Source organism: Balearica regulorum, chromosome 6, assembly GCF_011004875.1.
Source record: "Balearica regulorum gibbericeps isolate bBalReg1 chromosome 6, bBalReg1.pri, whole genome shotgun sequence".
In the NCBI taxonomy this organism is placed as follows: Eukaryota; Metazoa; Chordata; class Aves; order Gruiformes; family Gruidae; genus Balearica; species Balearica regulorum.
This window is the reverse complement of record NC_046189.1, coordinates 2,653,625-2,673,493: the sequence shown is the minus strand read 5'-3', so window position 1 is coordinate 2,673,493 and position 19,869 is coordinate 2,653,625. Positions and strand designations below refer to the sequence as shown.

Here is a 19,869-nt window from a genome sequence, read left to right as displayed (position 1 = left end):
AAATCTAAAGTAAAATGGCTCTTACTAGCATTTGAGCTTATTCTTAAAACTTAATTCCCCTGACAATTCCAAGTATCAAAAGCTAAAAAAGAATTTATTACCCTCCATTGTTGGGCATGTTATTCAGCTAATTGCCCCGGAACTTGGAATTTTTCTTTTTTATTTCAGACTGAAATTCAGGGCCTGCTCGTGCAGCTCTGACTTCAGACAGCATCGGAGATTAGACCCAAGTGGGATAATGCTGACGGTTTAGAACAGTCCTCTCAAACATTCCAAATCCCACTTCACTTCAGAGTACAAACTTTTACATGAACCAGCTGATCGGCCCCTCACAGCCTGCCTGAATGCTGAGCGCCCTTAGGAAATTACAAGCTCTATCACACTACTGCAACAGTTCGATTTGTAAATTATTATTAGCCGATCAGAAAACGAGTGATTTTTAAAGCATTAAAAACCAGTTATTTAAAAATACATAAGTGTACAGTAACTACACATCAGCCTTCATAAAAAGTTTCTGCAGAAAAAAGTGAAATACTATTGCAAAGCAGCGTTTGTATTACAAAACATGAACCTACGAACTTGATGATCTTCGAGGTCTTTTCCAACCTAACTGATTCTAAACAATCACTTCTCAACCGTAATGAAGCATGGTCAACAATGCATTTGGATTTGACTAAAGAATAAAGTAGCATTTCCATAATAATAATAATAATCATTCAAGTTAAATTATTCTACCACTCAACTGCAGGGAAAATAGGAAATGAGTTTTGATAGATGCCCACTAAACAGAGGTCAGTGAATGCTTGCAGGGGAAAAATTAGAAATTTAATTTCTAATGCGTGTGCAATCAAGGAATAAAAGACCCTTCGATGTGACTTCCAATTTCTTTATCTGAACGGTAGGTCTACATCACACCAAGGCAGAAAACAGAAGCAAAAAACTAGATTTTAGAAAAAGCTTGTAAAACAGCACCTGTAGTGACAAAACTCATAACTGGTACGTTAAAGGAAAGCGTGCCATAACTGGGACTGGAACAGGACTTTGGACAATGGAAATTTACAGCCGGTTTCAGATTTACCAACTCACTGGCAATTCAAAGTTCCTGAAAAAGAGAAGGGGGAGAGGAAGAACAGGGCACATTTGGGCCATAAATTACGTATGTAAATCCCAGCTGATGCAAACCATTGCCTAATGTTTGACTTGATTAAATCAGGAGTCATTGCATGTGAAGTGAGAGCATCAAAGCTAACATGACTAAACCCAACTCAGTCTCGCCCATTCCATCTACTATAGTATCGATATTCCAAAAAAGCAAAACTCAAAAGAACCCCCAAACCACCACCCATCACAATCAACATTATCCTAAAAATACAAAAAAAAAGTGAAGCGTTTTGCTAGCAACAAGCCAGCAAAAGCTGCGGAACTTGGTCACCATAATGAAACACCCTCAAAGAACTACCAAAGCAAACACTTGGAGCATCTAAACACAGAGCACAATCTACCCTGGAACATAATAAATAGTCATTACATCCTATACTTAAATCCAAGAAGGGATATCCATCCAGCAAAGTAGAAACAATTTCAATACACAAAAAGTGGTCTTAATAGGTATAGTACCTCCACGCCTTGCACGCAGCTACTAAATTGTCAACAAATGGTTTTTCCTCAGCTACAAACAATAAAAAAAACCCATCTTACCCATTCACCTATTAATGAAATGCAGTAATTGGTCTGTACCCCTTTCATGTTTGCTGAAAAACGCAGTTAATTTATGTAGGCTGCTGGCACTGACTCAGGGATTTCTCAAAATAGTAAGAAATGCTGAAGAGCATCCTATGTGAAGACCTCTACTTAGCCTGTCCCTCCTCCCCTCATCCCTTCTTTTCCTTCTTCATGGACGATATTTACAGTTGATGTGCCAGCGATGTCAAGTCACAAGCCATTCCAGGCCATTTTATTAAGTTATATCAGGTATGGTTATATACACTTTATATTCCATGCCTGTGTGTTGGGTTTGTGTGGCAAGGTTTTGGTAGCGGGGGAGGGGGGAGCTACAGGGGTGGCTTCTGTGAGAAGCTGCTAGAAGCTTCCCCTGTGTTTGATAGAGCCAATGCCAGCCGGCTCCAAGATGGACCCACCACTGGCCAAGGCTGAGCCCATCAGCGCCTCTGTGATAACATATTTAAGAAGGGGAAAAAACCAAATTAGAGCTTTTGCAGCCAGAGAGAGGAGCGAGAAGATGTAAGAAACTCTGCAGACACCCAGGTCAGCGCAGGAGGAGGGGGGGAGGAGGTGCTCCAGGCGCCGGAGCAGAGATCCCCCTGCAGCCCGTGGTGAAGACCATGGTGAGGCAGGCTGTCCCCCTGCAGCCCATGGAGGGAGGATGAGGGGGTGTAGAGATTCCACCTGCAGCCCGTGGAGGACCCCACGCTGGAGCAGGTGGAGGCACCCGAGGGAGGCTGTGGCCCCGTGGGACGCCCACGCTGGAGCAAGCTCCTGGCAGGACCTGTGGCCCCATGGAGAGAGGAGCCCACACCAGAGCAGGTTTGCTGGCAGGACTTGTGACCCCATGGGGGACCCACGCTGGAGCAGTCTGTTCCTGAAGGTCTGCACCCCGTGGGACAGACCCACGCTGGAGCAGTTCGTGAAGGACTGTAGCCCGTGGGAGAGACTCCATGCTGGAGCAGGGGAACGATGAGAGGAGTCCTCCCCCTGAGGGTGAAGAAGCGGCAGAAACACCGTGTGATGAACTGACCGTAACCCCCACTCCCCGTCCCCCTGTGCCCCTGAGGGGGGTGGAGGCTGAAGCCAGGAGTGAAGTTGAGCCCGGGAAGATGGGAGGGGTGGGGGGAGGTGTTTTAAGATTTGGTTTTATTTCTCATTCCTCTGCTCTGTTTTGCGAAGTAATAAATATTTAAGATGAATTCCCTCTCTAAGTTCGGTCTGTTTTGCTCGTGACAATAATTAGTGAGTGATCTCTCCCTGTCCTTATCTCGACCCACGAGCCTTTTGTTACACCTTTTCTCCCCTGTCTGGAGAAGGAGGGCAGTGACAGAGCCGCTTTGGTGGGCACCTGGCCCTCAGCCAGGGTCAACCCACCACAGCCTGTCAACACACAAAGAACTTGGAACAAAATTGGAGTGCGTGTGTAAAACTAGCGTACATTTCTTCAGCTAGCTTTTATTTCCTATCAAACACCATTTCACTGCAGAAGTAACCTTTTTTTTTTTTTTTTTTTTTTGCCAAAAACTCCAAGTTCTTGTCCTTAGTCAAAGGCTTTCACATCATTAATGGTCATTAAAGCAACGGTGCCAAGTGACGGCCGTTCCCTCCACACCACCCATCTCCCAGTGAGTCAGCCTGCTGGAACAACGATATTTCACATCCTCTTTCGAGAGTAAAAGATCATTTAAAAGTTTTCTTCAAGCTTCTACACTTCTACACCTTGCCTTTCACAGGTCTGCACGCAGACTATACGGTCCCTCTGAAGAAGCCGCTAAAACCCGTTGTTAACGTGCACAAACCAAGTGGTTCAATCAAGCGCTCCCTAACTTGCACTGTTCGATTGCTCCCCTCCTTTCGTGGGGTTAAAAAGCCGCTTTGGTTCCTGCCGAAATAAACAGCAAAAATTATCAGAAATTGGATTTGGTCCCAGACACGTCTGGCAACTGTAAGACATTTATACGGAAGCATTCCTAATCCTGTTAGTCGGCAAATATTAAATAGCTGGTTGACTGCCAGGTAGGTAAAACAAAACCTTGGTATTTCTTAAAACACATGGTGTTTGTCAGTTCTTTCTACTTATTACCGAAATTTAGCAGAGACACAAATAACCTCGCAGGAAGCTTACACGTTTCTCACACAGCTTTTTGCAAGAAACTTCTGGCGCCAAAGATCCCCGAGAAAGAAAAACCAAAACAAACAAACAAAGTAGACTGTACAAAGATCCACAAACACCACAACTCAGAATATGTAATTAAAAAAAAAAATCTAACTATAGCTAGCACTCAAAAATCAATGTACTAACAAGAAACCCTAATGGTTCTTTGAAACTCTCATTCAAAATAGAAATGTAGGCAGTGAAAAGTCATTTTGGCAACTAGCTCAAGTGAAAACCGTGAGCAAAACACAAAGATACAGCTTCAAATGCTCCTCTCTGGAATCCTACCAACAGGATGGGTAAAACCACCCTTAATTAGAACTACACCTAGTACAACGCAGGTCAGTATTTTCCCTTTAAAAATCTCCATGTTTTGGGTTTTTTCCCATTTAAAAAACCAGAATGTTTTCCTTTTTTTTTTTTTTTAATTTTAGCACACTCTGCACACATTGCTGCTACGTACTGATGTGACGCTGTCTCACATAACCCCAGATGGTGCAAGTCTTTCCAACGAAAAGCTGGCAACACAAAACCCCGCAGAACTAAGGAGCTCCGAGACATATTTCAACGTAATTAAGAAGATTTTTACAGGCAGAAGAAGTGCTGGGACAAAGGGCCGACACGTTCAGCCACCAGACAACCCCGGTTGAACGAGAAGACGGCAAAGCCCCAAGACACCCGGTTGAATTTCCACTAGAGGGTGCACAGAGTCCATCTCATACAGCAAAGACCAAGTTCAGCATCGCTTCTCCAGCCACAGAAGTTCTTCCAAGGCGTAACTGTTCCAAAATAGTTACAGATGGTCAGAAAGAACTTTTGTTATTCTGTTTTGTGACGGTACCCAAGTACCTCCTACAAGGCAAACCAGAACGTTGCTGCTAACGATGTTTTAAATCACCATTAAGCAGGCGACTTGACTTCTAAACCCCACGCGTGACTGTCAACTTCTAATGCTCAATAATGAGTTACTTCTCACGATTACCCTAGTCCTCTCAATTTTTTCAATTTATTCTCACTTTCTCAAACATGGAAGGCAATTTTCAACTACTTTGCACAAACAGCCTCTCAATGTCTCCACGAGCACTAAATCAAAACAAAGAAAACTTTGCCAAAATAAAGCAAGCACCAAAGAAAACAGAAAAAAAAAATCAACAAAGACTAAAAGTACGTTAAGATGCTTAAGACTGAAGGTGCTGGTAGAGAACACACCACCTCGCACGTGCCAGGTTCAGCGTAATGAAGCCTCTACTTCACATAAGACAGTGTAACAAAATAAATCCCTAAAAACGAGCATTTTCTTAAACTGAACGTTAACGAACGCTTGCAAAAAAAGGCCAAGTACCTGAGCAACCAGACATCGGTGGTTATTTAAAAAAACCCAACAGCTATATAGTATTGTGGGATATGCCGGATGAAAAAAGTAATCTTTACCGTCTTGGAAGACTCTCTCCACGTTGAGTCCGTAAGTAGCACACGTCTCGTAGTAAGTGCATCTCTTGAGATCATTTGATAACTTCCTCGCTCTGGCATCGTCTATGACACGTGGATTACTGGAACTTATAGCATCTACAGCAACAACAGGGGGGAAAAAATGCATTTAAATATAATTTGAAAGCATCGTCTTACAATTAATTATCCGTACCCAAGCAGTGAATTTAAGTACAAACCATGAGACTTTTAGAATTTTTAGAAAACAACAGGGGTGTGCATCGCTCCAATTTTAGACGTTGTTGCTAATACCACCAGCACGCGGATTGATTCTGAAAACCAGGAAAACCCAAGATGCTTTTTGGCTACCTTAAAACAGATTTAGGTCACTAGCTGCAAAAAATACAGAATCACATGAAAGAACATGAGCTCTGATGTAAAACATACTTAGAAGAACAAGTGGCTTGTTGATGAACACATCAAATGATTTTAGGCCTCGTATAAATATCAGCACTGACTTACAAACCTCCACCTGTAGAGCGTGAAGCACGAAACCTGACATGTTTGTAAGGACGAGAAACATTTTCAGTAGAGAAACAATGGGACGGGGGGAGAAATGGTACCAGGTACTACTGCAACACTTGGGGAAAGCGTTAGATTTATACCTCAGAGATGCTCTTCCTAAAAACCAAACCAACCTAGCCAACACTAGACACCTGGGTTAAAAAAAAAAATCAAATCATGATGGCAGATAAGAAATAACAAAGCTGTGCGGGACTGCAGTTATCACCGTTGCTAAAAAAATTAAAAATCCAGAGTCTAGCCCTCCCCTCAGTTCCTCACATGTGCTTTTTTGGGTTCTTCCCGTTTTCTAGGCTAGTTCTCTCTGCATTTTGCTTAGGCACGCAACGTGCTAGCGAGGCCGGGCTGGAAGCGAAGCTCTCTGCTCAACCCCAGCCCAAACCCATGGCAGACCCTATGTCTCGGTCAAGGCAGACACTTGCCACTTTAACCTGAGAGTTTTTCATATGTTCACAGGTTGCATTGCTGACCTGACCTTTAAGTCACAGCCAAGACTGGATCCGGGAAACTCATGGTAAACAGGACTGAGTCTCTAACCTTGATTTAAAGGCATCCATGAGACATTGTGTGAACACACTACACAGCCAATAAAAATAATAGTTTTCTAAACAAATAATAATACGTCATATCTCTCTGCAAGAGCTGCTTTCCATGCATGCTTTTTAACTCCCATTTCTAGAGCTCATCCACCAAAAAAACCCTTTACGCCAGAGGGAGGGGGGAAAAAATTTTAAAAAAATGCCCCTAACCAACGAAGGAGATGTTTCTTCATTGCTACTCCATCATAGTGAAGAACTCTACAAAAGTTATAGCACTGGACTCTTTATAAAAAGTGAGAATACTACGAGGAAATCTTAAAAACCAACCTATTTTTAACAGGAGTATCATGGAAATCGATGAGCTCTAGCAAAAAAAAAAATCGTAAGGTGAGATGGCAACAACAACCTGTTCTACAAAATTCTGCAGCTACCACCTCGCCACCACGACAGGCATCAATTTCAGCAGTTCGAGCTGCTTGGAAAGTTTGCCTAAAAATCTGCTACTTGCCATGGCAGCAAAACTACCTTAATTCTTCGGGGAAAAAAAAGCATTGCTTTAACGTGATCACAACGTCAGTGACTGTTACGATGCTGTATTTGAGGCTCAGTTCTGGGCGTGACACAACTGCGCATCAACTGACGTTATCGCTACCTCCTCACGAGAGCTAATTGATAAAAATGGAGTGGTTATTTGGAAAGCCAAAGGCAGATTTGATTTTATTTTTTTGTAATCAGCAGAGGGCGCTGAAAACATTTAACCAGAAAGCAATCGATAAGCAATACCACGGCTTCAAAAAATTGGGTTTCTGAAGCAAATTCCGTGCTACAGCCTGGCCCACAGCAGAACGACGGGGCAGAGGAAGCATCAGGCACGTGCTAACTAACCTTTTGGGAGAGATTTCATTTCACAGCTCATTTCGAGAATACCCAGTCAAAACCAACACGCTAGATGTCACACGGGTATATTTCAAATGTATTTTTAACAGATATATTTATATATTTCATTTCACCGCACTGACAGTCATTGTAGTTGAAAAGTTGTATTTTTTTTCTGATGCTTCCTCCGAGAACAAGCAGTATTTCCATCTTTAGTCAGTCACAGTTTTAAAAAAAATCCCCTTTGCATCAGTGCTGCAACACAAAATGAACTTTGAAAAACAAAATTCCTTTCTGGTAATAACTGGAATGAGATTGAAAACTGTACTCCGTGTCAGAACTACAGAAAGAAAAGCAGCTCAGGGAAACGTTTCCCTTCTCCTTCAACGCAGTTCATTTCTGCTTTTTGGCTGTAGTTTCTGCTACCCTAGGACTTTTTGTGTACCTACTTCCCTTTTCATTTTTATCATCTGTTTCCGCCCTACAGCCCGGTTGCGATTCCTCCTTCCATGCTGCCCACGCTTCCCCTGCCTTCACGTGGCAGCGCTGGCAGCGCAGCTCTGCAAAGCAAATTGCTCTCTGACCATAAGACTGACAAAAAAAAAAAAAAAGCTGGAAAACCAGTGAAAAGCTTCAACATCACCAAAACCAGTGGCATACGCTAAAAACATGCCCAAAATCAAATCTACAAGAGCAACGTGCGACCCTTGTGTTATCCCTGTAACGCAGCGCAGTAACCTCCAGAAGAGGTTTTGGAAAAACAGAATTTGGGGTGCGTGTATGTGTTTCAGGTGGCAAAAAGCTGCATTTCTATCTGACTGAGCAGCGGCCGACCCCAGAGTCTGCACAGGGGCACGGTTCAGTTCTGCTTCTTAACACACTGCTGGAGGATTTCGATCTCCGATCCGTCTGCCTCTTGGGAATGCCAGCGTAGACCGCCAAGCTAAAGGAAACCAGTCTGACTTCAGAACTTTGTTACACAACTGATTCACCTGCCCAAAATTCAACATTAGCATCTCCCTGCTGATCGATACGGTCACAGAAATCCACTCGGAAATCAAGATTGCACTTACCCTGGGTTCCCACTAGTACCATTGGAATTTCACTAGTGTTACGATAGTTAGCCATACGGCTGTAGTAGTGGTAAACAGTCTGGAAGCTAATTTCATCTTCCAAGCTGAAGACAAATATAACAGCATCCACCCACATGGCAAACTGCGGAACAGAAATGGAAAAGGCACAGTGTGAGAAAAACAGTGAAGAGGAAAAAAAAAAAAAAAAAGAGAAAAACATTCTTACCTTGCTTGGAGGGAAATACACATCAGACAAACTTTGTTAGTGATGATAACCAAGGCCTTAAAAGAGGCGTATCGTTACTAAAATGATGGATCACCACTCATCACTCTGTAAGTGATGGGGATCTGGGGCACACAAAGGTTTTTCCCCACGCTCACAACCGCGTCTCTTCTTCACCGGTACACGATATTACAAGTCCAACTACTAGCAGTGCACACTGGTTTTGATTCACAGAGAAAAAGACAACATCACCGCCCCAGATTCCTGCATTTGTGAATTATAAATGAAAATCCCGTATCTCTAGGCACTCGAGTGCCCCATTTCGCGTGTCATTTCCCCACCCTGTGCTTCACAAGCATGCACGCGTGCTGACGTGGCTGCTAATGCCAGGGCAAGTATTACGGTTGTGGTTTTAGAAGCATCGCTAGTAATTCTCACATCTTAATGTCCAAAACCATCGCAGTTCAAATTTCCCATTTGTCACTATACAGACACTGTAACCAAGCAAACAGTACCAAATGTCTTGTTCAGCTTTCGGTGTGAACGCAAACTGTTCTCTCTCACATCAGAAATCTGCTACAAGACATGCATATACGCAGGCTGAGGCAAGGTGCTGCTCAAGTGACCATGCAAGTGAAAAAGTTTTAGCTCGCAAGTGAAATAAGATTGTTTAAACACGTTTGACTTGAGTAAACGTACACAGGACATCAAAAAAAAAAAAAAAGACTGAAGTTAAGCTTACCTCACTGCCTTTATTTTTTCCTAAGTGACTCCATTCCTACCCAAATTTAGACCAATGGAAACAAGTTTCAGCCACCAGTGTTCATGCTCGTCGCTATATTACTACTACAATACGCCAGGCAGATTGGGGACACACTGAACGTACACAGAGCTGCAAGAAGGTTCATTTGGGAAACGCTTATATACGTTTTGCTGAGTTTTAGAAGACTACCCTAGGTTTGTAAGCGCTCACTTCAGCCCTACCAACTCCTTTAGTTTTGTTTCTGCTCCTGCAGTATTTAAAACTGCTTCAATCGCTGGTTTGGAGCTTCAGACCATCTCAGCTTTTAGCAAGGCATCCCAAGCCAGCATGTGCAGAGGGAAGAAAAAAAAAAGAGCCGGCAGTATGAGGTTACACACTGAAGTTGCTGACCTCATTCAATTTTCCTTTTTCAGAAGCAGAAGCTAGTAGTACTTCTTGCCTATTTTTCATACAGCATATTAGCGAATAATTTAAGTTAATGTGCATATTCATGACTGTATTGAACTTGAAACCAAACGCGTCTCTTATGGTTACAGAGTAAAAACAGCCGAAAATGTTTTGAGGTTTTCAAGACAGTCAGGAGGAGAGTCATCTAGATGTTAGGGACAGAACTACCTACACACAGCACAGTTACTGCCGGAATAAGGTCAACTACCACACTGTTATATTTGAAATATTCAAACCAGAAGCTCTAACCAAAGGAACCAGAGACAGCGTCATTGCTGCAGACTTGGGTTTGGGTCTTCGTATAAAACGGTTCTCGCTGACCGGACTCGGCAACATCATGCCAGGAATGCTTCCTTACGGCTACGATGCCCTTACAGCATCAGTTTGGAAGCTAACCGTCTCTCTAAATTTTCTTAATGTTTCATCAGTGTGTAGCAGCAGCCTTCTAATGAAGATTATTCAAAAAAAATCCAGAGGGTGGTTGTTCAATGCAGTTCCTCCAGACACAAAATATTTCCAGTAATTCCTTATTTCTTTTTTCATATTACAATCAGTTTAAGCATGCACAAAGTCTGGAAAGCCAGGATGCCTTATCCACAGCAGTGTGCGGGGAATGGCTCGAAATAAGAAGGATCGCTCAGCTGCTGATAGACAAATCCATCTTCAGACTTACTACTGTGATTGAGCAGATCTGTTAGTTCAGGATAAGCCCAAACAAAACCAAATTATTAAAAAAAAGTTCTAAATTTAAAAAAAAAAAGCACAAGTGATGGCTCGTAATAGCTCAGATGCTATGTTAGTCGGGTTTTACAATAGGAGACTACTACATTTGTAATAGATCACAGCAAGAGTAAAATCAAGCCTGGTGAGCAAAAGCCAATGGTGAATATTCACAAACCGAAGCAGCAGCTAATGCACCTCACCACCACCTCGTTCTATGAAATGGCCTTTTTTTCTTTCTTTTTTTGAATTATTTTCACCTTTGAACAATCTTATGTTAGACAAGAGAGAGAGAACACGCAGATCCAGAAAGCAAGCCTTCAGGTGCACTGGTTTTCCCTCCCTTCCTGCCAAAAAGAAGGGGACCGTAAACTGAAGCCTGAGCTGCAGCCTTTGCACGGGAGCAAAGAAGCCATCGTCCCCTGGGCACTTCTCCCCGACCCAGTGCCACGGAGACCGCAGTTCAGCTGGTTATTTAGTGAAGCTGTAATTCTGTCCCAATTACCCACAGAAATATACCCTACCGTTGCAAAAAGCAGAACCTTAAAGCTAAATTAACCAACTCTTTCTATATTATAAGCAAATAGTGGGACATAAACATCTTTCTTCCGATAGCACTCCATTTTCATTCTACAGTTTTAAATATTCATAAGCCCAGAAGTAAACTTTTTATTCCGGGAATTGATAAACAGATTAAAGATCTTTAATAGACGTGTGACTTGAAATTATACCCAAAAAATCCAAAGAGAATTTACACGTGACACGTCTTCTGAAAGGTAAAATAACACCTTAAACCTTGCCATCCCCGTGCTTTGCTGAAGAAGAATTCTCAGCCACAACAGTAATTAAACCCGCCCAATTTACCTAGCAGAGATCAAAAGCAAAACGCGGTGCCTGTTCGTTAGTTTGCAGTTAGCTCGCAGTTAGCTCAAACGAACTCTGCAAAACCAATTCTTCGGGTAGAAAAACATCCAGATTGCTGTGTGTACCTTTACAACTCCGGTATTTACGTTTTTATGTGAGTGAATGTTCTCTGAGCATCAGGGCCTGGAAACTGCTGTCTGCTTCAGCCAAATTATTCACAGCCTCGAACAGAGCATGCTTTTAGGTTCCTGCCTCACACGGCTGCAGATGTGTCAGCAACACTAATTTTTTTGTTTTTATTTTAACTTCCTTCCAGGATGTGTGTCTCCGTCTCCGTTTCCTCCACCTCCTTTCTCTCCTCCTTTGTCCGGGCACCTTCCCCCACGCTCTCATCCTCCTGCAGCTAACGAGCAATAGCGGAGCACTGAAACACAAGCTGCTCCTGCTGGCACCGCTCCCGTTCAGCTGTTTGGCGATAGCACAGCTCCTGCTGCTAGATTTAAATTCTATTTTAGTGGGGTTTGGTTTTTTGGGGTTTTTTTGGAAGCTGATCCACCACCAAACAGCTGAGCAAAGCAAGGCCAATGGCAGCCAACACGCTTGAGAAACCCCACGAGTGCCCAGGTAAGAAGAGCTAGAGGGGGGACGAGGAGGATGCTCCAAGGATGCTGCCCGCTGGCAGAGTGATTTAAGCCTCACTGCACATCACTCGAGAGGAACCACAAATGTCTTCTCGAAGGCAAATCCCCATGAGTCACCTTCTGTAGGACAAGGAGGTAAATTGCCGTACACGGAAAGCACGTCAGAAATCTGACAACACGCCGGTGCTGAACTGGCACTCGCCAAGTCGAGTCTCACACGGCACAGGGAGCAAAACGTGGAAGCAATAGGGAATGCAAAAATTTGTACGGAAATAAATGTGTCACTGCGCATACCTCCACCTTGTATTTTAACAACTTGGAGATTCTAACTCAGAAGAAAACTTACGACTATCCAGTGGAAGCATGCTAATTAGGCATTCAATATAAGGTAATCATATATCTTTACTCCACAGCTTCACATCGTAATTGAAATCCCAAATGTTTTCTAAACAGAATATATCTCGCTCGAAGGCGACGGATAGATTTTCCCAGCAGAAAGATGAGAAGGACCCAGGAAAGAGGGAACCGAAGGCAGGTCTCTTAAAAGAAGGTTTTTTAAAAGCAAGGGAAGCGTTAGGCAGCTCAAGCTCCATATGCAATGCTCACCTGTGCCTCTGGAGGGCCCCCTTCATCTCTAATCAGCAGCAGATAGCTTTGTCCATCAACCACTATCTCCTTCTTGAATCTCCCACCTGTCACACAAAGTAACTCGTTACAGAACAGAAAAGGTACAAAATACAATATAGAAAAAGGCTTCGCTTGTGGAAAAAAAAAAAGTTGTCCTTAAGATCTTTTGCACATTAATGAACTACTGTGAATATAAGTTCATACGCATATACGCAGAAATTATTTTAAAAAGTAAAGTCATGTACTTTAAGAATGAGACTAATGTGCAACACAGCCAACAACTGCATTACCAACGCTAACTCCCCCGTTAGGTGTACCGGGGTTTGGTACATACAGTTAAAAGAGTCCCCTTTGGTTTATGTAATGGTGAGAAATGCATCTCTGCGGAAGGCAAACATGGGACAGTTGCATACAAACAATATCGTGGATCGGAACTAAAATTTCTTGTGTGAATTAGCATTTCCTCAAGAGAAGCCCAGTTCTTACAGCACACATGTAATGTTATGAAAATGATACTTCTATATCCACAAACCACAGTTAGGGGAAAATACTAGACACATGTTAGACAAAAAACTACAATGATGGTACTTCTGTAGAGATGCACGAAACTAACAGAGAATGTTGTGCCACTTCCTAGCGGGATGAATTAAAGACCTGTTTTGGAGATCTAGATAAAAAAAGTGGAGTCGCAGCCTGCAGCCCAGTTCTATTCCTGATCCTCTTATTTCCGGGAGAACAGGGAGCGGTTGTGAAGACCGAAGAGCTGGCAGGGAAGCCAAGGGACCCAACCGGGGCGTGCAGCTGCCCTACGACCTTCTCTCCCTGCCGGCCTCGCAGGGACTTCAAGCCCGACCCAAGAGCAGAATTGGGATTGCTTTCCTTTGCGGTTCGACAAATCACATTTAGGGCTTCTGGTGTGACCGAGCCTAAGCCAGGATTAGCGAAATTTGGCCTGCCTAAGTATTTGGGTTGCATTTAGGCTCCTTTCCTGGAAGCAAAAGCACTCTTATCTCCCCCCGCAAGCCACAAAGGCCTCCACGCTTAGCATCATCCAACCGCCTCCCATCTGAACTTGCCACGCTAAGATAAAACAGATCTACCGACACACAACTTCTTTCTTCACCTCCCTTTTTTAAACTGGAATTATTTCCAGTGTGAACCCTATTTCCCAACTATGCCTACTTCCAAACTTGTCGTACTATCGAAATCAAACACACGACAGGCGAGTGAACAGCTCTGAATTGTTCTCCCAACGAGCCCTCTGAGGAAATAAACCAGCACATACAGGCTAACGCTGATCCTCAAAACATTTGTGCAAAAATTGCTGGCCTTAGGGAAACGACAAACTGGCTTAGACCCACCATTCCCCCAGCCCAACCGTGACAGCAGGTTTCAAATCAACACCCCTCGACAGTTCAGCTATATGCGCCATCTAAGCACGTTTAAACGCATTTCACGTTTAATAAAAGACAGCAGAACAGAGGCGTTTTGTTTGTGGTTTTGTTGCTGCTGTTCTTGTGTTGATTTTTCATTTATTTGGGTTTTTTTTTTTGTTCTCCTTTTTCTTTATGAACCTACCCTATTAAGAACAGCTTAGCAGCACCAAACATGCAACAATTAAGACTGTCACATTTCCAGTGGTTTAACTGGAGAAAAGAGTAGAAGAGTTACATATAGATTTACATTATCTTGCTCACAAACTGGATTTCAATTTTGCCTTCAAAGATCAAGTGGCAGATAAATGTGTATCATTAGTGAACTTGAAAAGAATAATCAAAACCAAGTGTGAAACTTTGAAAGGAAACTTGTCTCAGCTCTCAGGAACTGAATTTCTATTAACCAGATCATTATTTCTATACATCGTCAATTAATTGTATACACTTCATAACGAAGTGTTAAATAAGATGAATTACTTAATATACAGCCCTCTAGAGAGGCTCTTTAAAGGTGTAAATAGCAATGGAAATGCAGTATATATGTGATTGAAGAGTGGAAGTTCTGCATAATTGCCATTTCCTATTTTCTTTTTTTTAACCACTGCAAGTTCACACAACTAATTATAAAATATCATGAACTGAACGCATTTAAAAGCCAACTCATTATTCCCTCTTGCCAACAGGACGCCTTTCAAGTCTCACTGCAGCTTCAAACAGTCCTCAGAGGTATAAAGAAGGTACAGAAAAGGTGAAATAAAAAGCTTAAGTAAAGAATTGGAAAAAAATAATATAGAATCCACGGAGGTAGTACTAAAATGTATATACACAGACCACAGGTGTGAGCACTACAAGGTTTCTTCTTGAGAGCCACTTCAGGGTCACTAAAGGTTTTGTCTGTGGGAGCAGGTTTGAGAAGCATCCCTTATTTAATAAATACAATATAGAGTTACTCAACAGCTCTCTTCCTAACGAATCCACATTAAGCGACCAGCCTGTATACCTGTTCCTTGCCCTCTCCCAAAACACTATGCTTGGAGCTCGGTAGAACGATGCCGTATTTTTATTTCCAAAATTAAATTCAAATCTTGACGTGCTGTACCACTTCACCACCGTCTGTCACGGCGGAAGAGCAGTGCAGCAAAGCAGCATACAGTCAATTTAAATCTATTCAAGTGGCTTCTTTACCCTTAAAAGCCGAGTATGCTCGTTATCTGGAATATGCACTAGTTCCTTGCACACCCTCATGCATTCATTTATTTCTGTTTGGGTTTAGGTATTGCACAATAAATAGGTTAAATCTAATAACCCCCAGAACCAAAATGTTTAAAAGAATGCCCTGTATGTCCAACCTGTAATAAGCATTTCAAATCAAATCTGAAAAATCCAGAAACATAACAGCAGACTTAGCTCATTCCCCAAGAATGAATTAATTTATGCAAATTTGAGGTCAAAGCAGGATGCATCCCCATCACCTTATGTTTCTACACTATTCAAGAGCCTTTATCACAAGCACATCATAACATTAGATACTACACGGGACAGAGATTGAGAAAACCTACCTCAGTATCAAGAATTTACACAAACAAAACTAACCACTGAAGAATATACAGATTTCTGCCAGCGTATGAAACCAAGACTTTGTCCTGGTTGTCCTGCAGCCATAGCCATAAGATTGAGGCAAAAAATAGACTGATTCTGCCTTTGGCTTGATGAACCCCGAACATGACCCATCTCCAGGCCGGGCAAGTGAAAGCAGTGCACGGGCAGTGATTTTTGGGATGGTGCGACTCGAACAGCACCGCACTAGTAATTTTTTTTAAAAAAATACATCTCTGGAGTTTGTAAAGCATCACAGGGCCATCGGGACAGAAGCAGCCAGTCCGAATACTGCACTACTGCTACCTGTCAAAGTCACCACGAAGTCTCCCATGCCTACAACATACCACTGTATTTTTCTAAATATCTGTATATATGATGGAGCCACATGACACTGTCTAAGCTAATGACACTGAAAACAAAGAAACGACCTTCTTAATTTAAAGAATGAGCTCAAAAACCACAGCACTAGTCCCAAGGGAGGTAGCTAGCTTTGTTCTAGTCCCATCAGTATTACGACACACGCAGCTTTTTAATGAGGGAATTTCTCAACTCCCACATGTACCTGCCAAGGGAGGTCATCGAAAGAGAAAGACTGGCAGCCTGGACCAGGGCTCTGAAGGACGGAGTGATCGCTCCCGCTATGTCCTAACAGGCACGTCAAAGCACCAAGATGCTCGAGTGCAAGGCGTGCAGTCAACAGCTGAACGACATTTACTTGCAGCCCCAATCCCATCTCTAAAGCCATACAAAAGACATGCCAGCGAATACCTAAATAACTCTCTACAGCCAGACAGATGGAGCTGGAAACTGTTTTCATGAAATATCATGGCAATTTTATAAAAACAAATCAGTGAAACCACGTGGAAGCTTTAATTTGGGAGGATTTTAGAGTATGTGCTTTATTTTCTCTAAAACTCTGTATTTATAAATCGCTGCATTATTCCCAGTTTTCCAGGGCAAGATTGTTATCAATTCACACAGACTCATTTTCAGACACGTACAACATTTCACGTAAGAAGGGAAATATTATTCCTGCATTCGAACCAGAAGAGCGGTGCTTCTGATGCAACCTATAAAAAACCCACCCAGTCGCTTACGTACGTTCGGCCAGGTTCCTACTATAAAATGCTCCAGATAAAAATACAGCTTTGATCAATATAAAGCTAAATAAATTCTGTGTGTCAGCGATTTACAACCATGGTTAAAGACCCAGCACAAGTCAGAATACCAGGCTGAGGGAATCAAGAAAAGCTTCCTAATCTCATTTCTACGCACGCCATTTCACAAGGTTGGTGCTTTGAATCAGCAGCGGTACAAAACTGTCCTCGAGTAAAAATTAATATCAATTTTAAATACCGCACGCATTCGTAACCAAAGGTGCTCTATATTGCAAAAGCTGTATATTACATAGGGAATTCCACTGATTTTTTTTTTCACCCAGCTATGAAAGCCTGGCCACCTCTTCTCTAGCTGATAGCTGTTTTCACTGCGTAATTGCTCACTGAAGCAACCGCTGATTTTCATCCTGTATCCCCAGGCTCGACTGCATTCGCCCAGGCTCTTTATTCAAGCAAATTGCCACGGGGATGAAGTTATTTGGCCATATGAGAAAGATAAATTCGGGGGGCTGGCCACATGACAAACCCACGCAGCAGCTGGATGTCTGCCATAAGCATGGGGCTGGGCAGGCAGGACCGGGGAGACAAAGATAAGACTGAAGCAGCCGTAAAAGCCTGTATTTTCTATTCCCAATGACACGTGAATTTTGACAACAGCGGTCAGTTGTCTTAAACAGATTGTTTCCTTTTTTTCCGTAAGACAGAAAAGTGCCAAGAATCTGGCTCCTCTTCCGGGTAAAACGTTAAAAAGTCATTTATGCTCTGTACATACATCCATCATTTCAGGGCCAAATATATAAAAATTGTTGGTTAAGCTCAGGAAAAAAAAAAAATGCTCACAAGATGATCTGCAACTGTGCAGAAGCACTAAGGAGTGACTGCTACAGCCCCATAAACCAATGTCAGTGTTGCAGTTCATCGTTACCCCAAATTTTTATCTAAATAAACAACTTGAAAAACATTTTTCTCAGCATTTCTCTAGAAAACATATTATTACACAAGAAGGATGAAAACTAAATTTTCACCAAGTCAAGTTGTGCTCAGTGCTTGATGCCCATTCATATTGGTGTTAGCAGCAGAGAAGCCATCACAAACTATCATTCAGCCACACGTAAAAATGAGCTTTTGGGTATTTCCTTAATGCAAATATTGTGTTAGACAATACTTCAGAAACCAAATGTGGTTGAGTTGGGTTGAGCGTGTAACCACAGAAGTGCGAAGATTGGGGAACCACCGCTCTCGCACAAGACCACAGCTGCAAGCAGACAAGTGCACGGCTTCCCAACAAAGTACCTGGGTTAAAAAACAAAACTCAAAAAACCAACAACGCAACCAAGATTGAGCTTTTCAAACGCCACCACCTGCTTCTCGACAGGTAGGTTTATGATATATTTTAGGAAATACACGGATAGAATCACGGACTAGCGTCTCTTCCCCTGAGTATGGGGATAGGACAAGAGGAAATGGCCTCACGTTGTGCCAGGGGAGGTTTAGATTGGATATTAGGAAATACTTCTTCCCTGAAAGGGTTGTCAGTCCCTGGAACAGGCTGCCCGGGGAAGTGGTGGAGTCCCCATCCCTGGAGGGATTTAAAAGACGTGTAGATGTGGTGCTTGGGGACATGGGTTAGTGGTGGCCTTGGCAGTGTTAGACTTACGGCTGGACTCGGTCTTAAAGGTCTTTTCCACCTTAAATTGATTCTGTGATTCTACGACTAGACTGTTCGAGTTCTCCCTGAAGCATCAAGCAATACTCAAAGCAAAATACACCCACAGGCAGAAAACACCTATGATGTAACAATATTACATCATATGTAATAATATTACATCATATAGATAATCTTATCGTTAGATAAAAACTGCCAAAGAAGCACTAATATATCATCTTGTAATTCCATGAAAAGAAGGTTGAGAGGCCTTTACTGCTGGAATTTTAGTAGCAGCTGCAATGACATTTAACAACTTAATTTTGAGGTACATCCATTGGCATATTTGCAGTGCTGCTGCAGAAGGTCAGATCTGATGGGTCCACAGAACCCAGTGGTGATTTGAATGGAGATCAACCGAATTTTAAGTTTTTAAGCGTTCAGGAAAATACAGCTTACAATTCAAAAAAGCATTAAGTACTCAAGTTGCATAGAATCAGAGACCATAATAAATGTTTAGATAGAAAACAGGGAGCGTGTGTGTTCATCTTGAGGACATATCACGGCAAGTGATGTTGAATGACATTTCTGCAAAGGTATTGGTTTCATTTCCAAGAGGTATGAAATCATTTAACAGATCAAGTAGCACAGTCCTGAACTGCCTGGCTGGGACTGCGGACAAAGCAAATGAAGAGGAGCCATCAGAGGGTGACATCAGTTGCTTCCATTAACTTTAAGCAATTGTCAGAGTCTAAAGAAAACAAAAAAACCAACTGTGGTGCTTCACAGACCAGTCTGGAAAGAGCATTTATTTGAGCCAACCACATGTTATTACACACAAATGCAGTTGTTAGAAATTTTGGTGCAGGGAATACTTCCACAGCAGATTCTCTGCTGGAAGAACATGGAGAAAGGAAAAGGAGAAGCCAGAAGCGCAGTAAACAGGCTGGGATTCCCATCCAATATTGTATTTCAGACAGAAGAAAATGATGGATTAACCACCAAGATAAACTAGTAAAAAAAAAAAAAAAGCCAGCCTCTGAGCAATTAAGTTTCCTTCCCTACATGGAGACAGGACTTCAGAGAGGAGCAGTGCATGTTATACTTTCACCATAAAGCTTCTGACAGTCAGTGGCATACTGCTTGTAAGGCAATTAGAGAAGTCCTGTCTGAAAAAAAATTACTGTGAGTGCAGAAGGAGAGGTAAGCTGCACTTGGTACTCATCAAATGGCTCATCTTAACAAAAAAGCATGAGACCAACACAAGTTTCTGCAGGAGTTTCAAGCCTCACGCAAGTATTTTATTAATAACCTGGAAGATGGAAGTAACAGGCTATTTAATTTCTAGATAATGAAGCAGGATGGACTGCAATTACATTAGAAAACTGGACTGTACTTCGACATGACC

General features: G+C 42.4%; 1 protein-coding gene across 1 annotated transcript in view; it reads right to left on the bottom strand.

Annotated features, from left to right (window-relative positions):
- The window catches only part of AGAP1 (ArfGAP with GTPase domain, ankyrin repeat and PH domain 1), a 297,553-nt gene that overhangs the window by 224,551 nt on the left and 53,133 nt on the right, over positions 1–19,869 (bottom strand). Inside the window, 3 exon segments of the mRNA XM_075755906.1 lie at positions 5,312–5,446; positions 8,379–8,520; positions 12,643–12,728. Coding sequence (XP_075612021.1) covers positions 5,312–5,446; positions 8,379–8,520; positions 12,643–12,728 — 363 coding nt within the window.